General features: G+C 39.8%; 1 protein-coding gene across 1 annotated transcript; it reads left to right on the top strand.

Annotated features, from left to right (window-relative positions):
- Positions 1-656: 656 nt before the first annotated feature.
- On the top strand, positions 657-3,724 carry LOC143390896 (cyclin-dependent kinase 4 inhibitor B). Its single transcript, XM_076843381.2, has 2 exons — positions 657-1,093; positions 3,464-3,724. Exons 1-2 carry the CDS (start codon positions 938-940, stop codon positions 3,722-3,724), a joined length of 417 nt encoding a protein of 138 aa, XP_076699496.1. The 5' UTR covers positions 657-937.
- The last annotated feature ends 4,734 nt before the right edge of the window (positions 3,725-8,458 follow it).

Here is an 8,458-nt window from a genome sequence, read left to right on the forward strand (position 1 = left end):
CGCAGAACAGGATTCTCAGAATTTTTCACTATTTTTCTGGATGACTAATTCAAAAAGACACACCCAGAAGAAAATTGCTAAGGTTACTGCACGATGTGAAACTCGTGAAGTTCAAGTACTGCCTGGGGATGAATTCACCCTCCATGACAGGTGCAGAGCTGTCACCTTCAGGCATCTTAAGAAAGTAGGAGTTATTTTCAAAGGTTTTCTCTCAGCCACTCCATTGCAATGCAGCCACTAAGGTCTCCAGACCGGTTGGCCTATGACTAAAGGAATGGAAGTTCACTGCTCCGCCTGCTGGGGATTAGGAGCTGAGCGCTGTGGGTCAATATTTCCAAACACGTAGCCTTCACTTTACCGGACACCGAGCCAGCAGAGCGGCGAGGGTTCCAGGAGTTGCCTTCACAGGATCTCGGGCTCAGCAATCGTAGGATCTTCTGCGCCCGCTGCCCGCCTCCCTCCGCCACCCCCCACCAGCCCTAAACCACCGCCCCCATCGCCTATGACGCCATCGGCCAGCTTCTGGACGCCTCCCCCAACCCCAGGGACGCGCCCGCGCTGGCCTGCCCGACTGGAGGCGGAGCCTAGGGGGGCGGGGAGAGCCGGGCCCCGCCGCCCAGCTGGAAACGGAATTCAGTCGCAGCTGGCTCCCCACACTGCCAGAGTCAGGCTGCGGTCGCGCCAGACGCTTTTTCCCAGGAGCAAGCCACGAGCGTCGGCTGGTTCTCCGGCTCCAGAAAAAATTCAGATCTAACCACCAGCCACTCGACCATTGCACCGGCCGCAAACTGCAGGACAGCGACAGGGGGCTGAAGCTAAGCCTTGCTCTCCTGAGGAGGGTGGAGTGCGCCGCAGTGGTGTGGAACGCCGTGGAGGGTCGCTAAACTCACGGCCAGCGGTGGATTATCCGAACCGCTCGGTGTCTGGAGGCTGAGGAATGCGAGAGGAGGACAAGGGCATGCTCGATGGTAGCAGCAGCGATGCGGGCCTGGCCAACGCCGCGGCACGGGGACAATTGGAGAAGGTGCGGCAGCTCCTGGAAGCCGGTGCAGATCCCAATGGAGTCAACCGCTTCGGGAGGCGCCCGATCCAGGTAGCTGGGGCCCCGGGGCCCCGCCGGCAGGGGGCGCGCGAGCGCGCGGCGAGCCTTCCGCGAGTCTGGGCCGCGACCCAGACAGATCTCCACCGACACAGACCTGGGCAGCTGTTTCTGGCTCTCTTGCTGAAGCAGGTGCAAGGCAGGATTTTACCCAGGGGGGGAAAAATCCTAAAGGAAAAAAAAAAAGTAGAGTTTGAACAAACCACTACTTCAGTTTGGTTTTCTTTTTCTCCTTTGCGGTGCTGGGGAATCAATTTCCAGGCCTGGTGAATGCTAGGCGAGTACACTATGACTGAGCTGCATCTATAATCCTCGCTTTTCTTTTTTATAGTGGAAAATATCAATATTTGCTCTGCATCTCATGATCAGAGATGCAATGAAGAAATTCAACTGGGAGGAAACGGGGAAAGGAAAGGCCAATTAGGGAAGACTGTTTTGTTTGTCTACTTTCCAGAATAAAGATAAGTAAATTCCAGGTTACACAATCTGGATTGAATTTAAGGAATTAACAAAATCATAGTGCATGAAAGAATTCACTGTGAACTTTAAGCCACTGTATAAAATCTTTTATATTTTTCCCTCATAGAGAGGAGTTGAATTTAGAGGAGTGAGACAGAATTCCCAACCACCGTATTTAATTCCTTTTATTTTACATTAGCAGTGTCTCTTGAGTGATGCATGGTAGGGAAAAAAAAATGTACTTCTTTAGTTTTATTATTATTATTTGTCATACTCAAAGCTTGGGTTACAAAAGCATTTCTATAGCAGCTATTAGGTCCTTTTAGAATAGCAAGGGGTTTTCATAGATGATTGGCTTTTCATTGTTAAGGTACAGTTATTCAAAGTTTACTAACCCTGATTTAATTAGTATTGATTTTTTTAAAAATCTAAGATAATGCTTTCATACTTCATTGTTAACTATTGTGGTCATGTTTGGTATTCATCTCACCATCACACTTTAGCACTAAGCTAATATTAAGAGATCTTGTTAATACTGTGGTTTTTAAGAAAATGTTCATTGCTTTTAAATTATTAGAAAAGTGGTATAACAAATGAGAGATATTTTAAAGCAGCAAAAATACTTTAAAATGGTTCTTAATGACTTAAACTTTTATTAATAATTTTAAAGCAAGTTTTCTTATTTATATTAAATTGCTGTTTTCTGGGATACTAAAAACGACTCCCCCCCCCCTTCTTCTCTGCATCAAAATAGCCTTTACATCATTTGTAGAAATAACTTAGTTATCATAGTTTTAAAAAGAGTAAATGAATATTTCTAATATCTGTAAAACACAAATATTAGAAATACAATGCCTTTTTATTACAAGGTACATTTCAAAACACATTAGACCTACAAGAACAAATAACTGTATTTTGGACATTCAGTTACCAAAAATCATTTTTTTGTTATCTTAGAATATAAAAAGCAAATGCTTGCATAATGTACATGTACATAATGGCTACTAGGATTACTCCTCCAAAATAAAAACATCATTGTTTCTAAGCTATGCAAGTTCTACTTTTACTGCTAACATTCAAAGTATTTTTTAATACAGCAGAATATATACTACTTAACATTATAAATATAAATGAAGTTTTAATGTTGCTACATTAAATATATTACACTCTAAATTTTAGCTCATGGAAATAATGTTAACTTAAAATATTAAATATGGTGAAAATTAAAGCAAATCATTTGTTTTTATCTTATAAGATGCAAGGTATGGCTTGATTTACTTCTTCCCTTCTAATCTCCAATTTGGGCACAAATTATCAGACTACAATCAGTCTGAGTACGGGCATATATAACAATGAAAAAATAAAAAAAGCCTTTCACGGGAATTTGCTAAGAGAAACAATGTAAAAACTTAGTTGTTTCTTATTTTTCCCCCTAAAACTACTTCAACTTCTAAAAACTACCAGTTGATAATCTACTAAATATTTTTAGACCTGGATTGATGACAGATGGGGGAGCAACAACTGAAGCAATTTAATACTTTAAAAGTCTTTTAAACAACTCCACCCATAAATTATTTAACCAAATAAATTCCCCTGTCCCAATGACGATCAAGAGTTTTTTTTTTCCCCACAGTGATAAATAATCACTTTACCATTAGCTCTTTCTTGTCTCAGCACATTTGAAGAATAAAATGGAATTTGAGCTGAGTATAACTTGGGTGGGTGGGGTTATGGATTACATCAGCAAATGGAGAGAAACCGGACGCCTGAGACTTGTACGCACTTCTGCATTTGGTTGGATACTTCACAAATGGTACATTCTTCTTTAAAATGGCTCTACCTGCCCCACCCCAGCCGGTATCTCTGCTTGCTCTCGCGCCCTGACCACTTTGCTCTTTACCGTAGGTCATGATGATGGGCAGCGCCCACATGGCGGAGCTGCTCTTACTCCACGGCGCAGAACCCAACTGCGCTGACCCTGCTACCCTCACCCGACCAGTGCACGACGCGGCCCGGGAGGGCTTCTTGGACACGCTGGTGGCGCTGCACCGGGCAGGGGCGCGGCTGGATGTGCGGGACGCCTGGGGCCGCCTTCCGGTGGACCTGGCTGAGGAACTGGGCCACCGCGAGGTCGCAGAGTACCTGCGCGCGGCTGCTGGGGACTGATTGCAAGTTCCCCCAGCCGCACACAACGACTTTTTTTACCCCCAAATACCCTACCCCCACCTAATTTAATGCAGGCTGAGTACGTGGAGCGGCACAAAGCCTGCAAGCCTTTCTCAGAAACTCCACTTCCCAGAAGAAGGAGGAGCCAACCCGGAATAAATTCATATACTTTTTTTTTTTAAAATCCGAATCCTACCCTCGACACTCACCCCGTGAAGTCAAAAGCAGAGGGGTGGGGCAAATGGATCACGGAGATTTAAGATTATGTGAAGTACCTGGTGTCCTTTACGCTTCAGGATTTTCTGATGTAAAGTGAATGTGAAAATCTTGAAGGACCCCGGGTTCCTAGGAACCTTCCAATGTTTGACTCTGGGGTCGGAGCTGGAGGTGACAGGGGTTGGCGTTTGGGCGCAGGACAGTGGGTACTTTTGCCCCACAGACCTCGGAAGAGATTCCTTTGAACACCAGCTACGGGTGGTAGACCCTAGAGGAGAGACGCCAAACCAGAAGACTGAAGACCAAAGGAGGAGGTTTGAGGTGGGTGTGAGCTGGGAACGACGATGTATTTTTGCACAGCAAGGCATGTGCAAACGGAAGCTCTGGGTATTCACGCCCAGCTCCACCAGAGACGGAGGGAGAAAAGAGGACCTGGCAGCAATGGCAGATCTGCCCCATATGTTAAAATCCCTGGATCAGGATGATGTAAAGGTGCTGGCTCTTTCTATTATTCCACAAAGTGCGGTTGCTGCTAGGTTCTGGATGTGGACGGATTAAAACGGTGCACGGAATGAAGCGGTGGAATGTAAAGAGAGCAACAATATGACTATTTGCTTCATCTACATACCATAGGATACAGAAATCCCCCTATGAATTGTCACTTAAAAAGATTTGTGATAATTTGTACTTTTGAGGTGTTGTAACAGTGTATTTAACGGGAAGAATATAACAAAATAACTCTCCTGGCTTTCAATAAAGTGGTGAGGCAGAGCTAGCTTTTTAATGAAGCTACACCACTGTGACAAACTCAGTGCCAGTTTCTAGATTGCTTTCATCCTTAGCCTATTTATTTCTTTGTTTAAATTGTCTAATTATTTTCTCTATAGTATCTCGGGAAATATTCCAAATGTCTTTTAGAAGTAGGATGCACTTGTCTAGTAAATTATCTTGGGATATTTCCCAAAAAGGTAGCTGGAAAAATAGATTAGGAAGCTGTTGAAAATACATAATGATGGCTTGTGGGATGGCTTCATATCTGCTGGCCAAACTAACAGTGCACTGCTCTGGGATTTAATTTCTAATGTTGCTTGATCATTATAGCATTGGAACAACTGATAATTCACTGCTTTAATAAAGAATAAACACAGACTGAATTCCAAGACATGAATAATTTGGTTTAAAAATGCATTATCATGGGTTTACCACTACTCCTGAGAAATGAAGTTTCAAAAGGATTCATTTTTCCCCTTGTAAAATAATTGTTGATAAGTGATTCTAACAATTAGCTTACATATACCATAGAAAGTGAAATACAAAATTTATACATGCGTTATGCTTCTGAGTTCAGTTGACTATTAAATATAGATTTAAAAGAGAAAAGAGGAAATAGAAAAAAATAATTGAGAGTAGAGATTTATAAGGAAGGGTACTTTTGAACTAAAAACACCAATCATTACTTCTCTATTAATTCCTTATTATCAAAATTAACATATTACTGGGGAAGGTTAGTGGAGAACTGGACCATATCTAACTGGGGAAGAGATATATAGGGTATTAAATTTTTTATTGATGCATTATAATTATATATAATAAGGGGATTTATTATGACATTCGTACATGCACAAAACACAGTTTGTTCAGTTTCATTCCTCAATACTTCCCCCACCTAATTTCTTCTTCCTCCCCCTAATATCCTTCCTCTATCAGTTTACTTCACCTCTCTTCTTTACCCCCCTTTCTCTCTCTAGTTTCCACATATGAGAGAAAACATGACTTGTTCTTTTGATATAAATACCAAGGAGTCATTACTAGTCTTTTTTTAATATTTTTTTAACATTTTTTTTTTGAGAGAGAGAATTTTAAAAATATTTCTCTTTTAGTTTTCAGCGGACACAACATCTTTGTATGTGGTGCTGGGGATCGAACCCGGGCTGCACGCATGCCAGGCGAGTGCGCTTGAGCCACATCCCCAGCCCCTCATTACTAGTCTTTTGATAAACTTTCACACTGATCATCATAGTGGTTGCACTTCCACTTCCACCAACAATGTATATGTATTCCTTTCTCCCTACATCCTCAAGAGATATGTTTATTGACACATAATTTGTAGCATGCATGCTTTACAGTTAACACAGCCCTGAGAGATAGGTGTTATTTCCCAGATGAGAACAATAAAGCAGAGAAAGATCAAATAACTTGCAAAGGTCAGAAAGTATTTGTTTCATGATGGGCAAAGTAAGTCCATCTGGCTCCAAAGCTTCTGAGTTCTCATTTTTTGTTTTGTTTTTAAATTTACAAACAATAGAATTTTATTTGGCTCATTAAACTGGAGAATGAAAAGGGCCTTCTTGCTGCATCATAATATGGTGGAAAGCATCACCATGGGGTGGTGGGATTTCAAACTCCAAACCCTTTCACAATCTTCATTAATCCACTCATAAGGGTGAAGCCCTTACAATCTCAACATATCTCATTAGGCCCCATCTCCCAACATTATTGCATTGGGGATTAAGTTTCCAGCACATACTTGGGGTAGGGGGAGCACCATTTAAACCAAAGCATAGATCCTTTCTCATGTAGCACTTTATCATCCAACCTTGCTTATCTTTTTAGACTCACCTAAACATGTTATGTTCTTACCCTCACATCTTTGCATAATATATATATATATATATATATATATATATATATATATATATATATGTTCCTATATTATAGTCTAGGCATCCTTTATGTATCCTGCTAGGATCAGCTTAAGGAACAAGTTGTCAAGTAAACCTTTCAGTAACTATTGAATATGTGCTGGCTGAAAATAGATCAGAACAACTACCTTATCCTGAAGCTGAAGTGGGGGCCCTCCTCTATGACACTCTACATGTTCCTCTAGCATAGAGTTAATTAAACCATATCAGTGATTGATATTTTTCTCTCTCCTGCAATACTGTAAACTCATCAATGGCAAAAAGCATATCTTATTTTTTAGCCCCTGTGAATCCCAGTATCTGAGACACAGAACTCAATGGATAAAAAGAGACATTTAATGCTATTGGTTACAGAGGAAAAAATATTCTGGTGTAAATTTCAATGTTTATGGATAGACAATGTTTATGGATATCTTTCTTTAGACAGATAAATAAATCTAAAAGATAAACCTAAATAAAGAAGGATAATCTAAAGAAATCTAAAGAAAGATAAACAAATATTGCTTTCCACTCAAAAACAAATCTGTCCCAGGGCTGGGACTGGGGATGTAACTCAGTGGGTTCAGTGAGTGCCCTTGGGTTAAATCCCAGGTACAAAAAAAAAAAAAAAAAAAAAATCACTTTAGGAATCTAAAAATAGTTTATTGCTGGGAGAGTTAGTGTTGTAAAATTGTATCATGATTAAGTAATTTTTGAGCTAATACATTTCATAGTGCTAGGAATATTTTGTTTACACAAATCCAAAACAATCCTCATGAGCCTTTCAACTACATGCATTCTTAAAATTGGTTCCACAGTGTATTGTAGTTTTAGAACATTAGAAGATTTTTTTAAAGGACATGATACAGACAATGTAATATATACTTTATGAAGCTACAGTCCTAAAACTATTACATGATTCCCATCAGTGTGTGGGATTTCAATGTATGGTAGACATGGTGTAAAACTGATATTGTACCAATACCAATAACTTGTTACATTTGTAATTAGTACTAATTTAGCTACACAGAAATGACTAATGAACTGCAGCGAACAGTCCACTAGTCCTGGGTGAATCTCTAGGTCAGTCAATACAGGAAGTGTTTAGTACATTTAGAAAATTTTTAATTCAAAAAATTTCTCAGCCTGTGAAATGGTGTGGGGTTTAAGAACATGTAGAACACATGTGCAAAAAGTGTTTTACCTTTCTCCTTTTTCCTTTTTTTTTTTTTTTTACTGTAAATTGACAATTTATAATCATTGCACTTATAGGGTTCAAAATGATGTCATGATTTATAAAGACAGTGTAAAATAATTAAATCAAGTCAGTTAACTATTACCACAGATAACTATGCTAAGTGAAATGTCAGGTAGAGAAGGACAATGCCAAATGTTCTCACTGATATGTGTAATCTAAAATGAATTTATAGAAGTAGAGACGAGCATGAGGATGATGGTCAAATTAGTACAAAATCTCCTAAGAGGAATTTGTTTCCCTTTTAGGTCTATTGAACAGATTGGTGAATATAGTCAATAACAGTATTGTACATTTCAAAATTATCAAGATAGACAGTTTGAATGTTCTCACCACAAAGCTTATAGTTTTGTTTTGTTCCCTTTGACCTCTAAAATCATGAATAACACATGAGGAAAACAGCTATTTAATAAAAAATTCTTAAGCAGAAAGAACACAATGATCTCCCATTTTAAGTTCCAAGGGTGGTTTATAAATTCTGGTAAATGTATACAGAATGTTTTAAATTTTTCCTTCAAAACTCTTGAAAAAAAAAGATAATGGAACCCTCATTTTCAAATTAAGCCACAAGGACAGAAACTT

This window comes from Callospermophilus lateralis, chromosome 2 (genome assembly GCF_048772815.1).
Source record: "Callospermophilus lateralis isolate mCalLat2 chromosome 2, mCalLat2.hap1, whole genome shotgun sequence".
NCBI lineage: Eukaryota > Metazoa > Chordata > Mammalia > Rodentia > Sciuridae > Callospermophilus > Callospermophilus lateralis.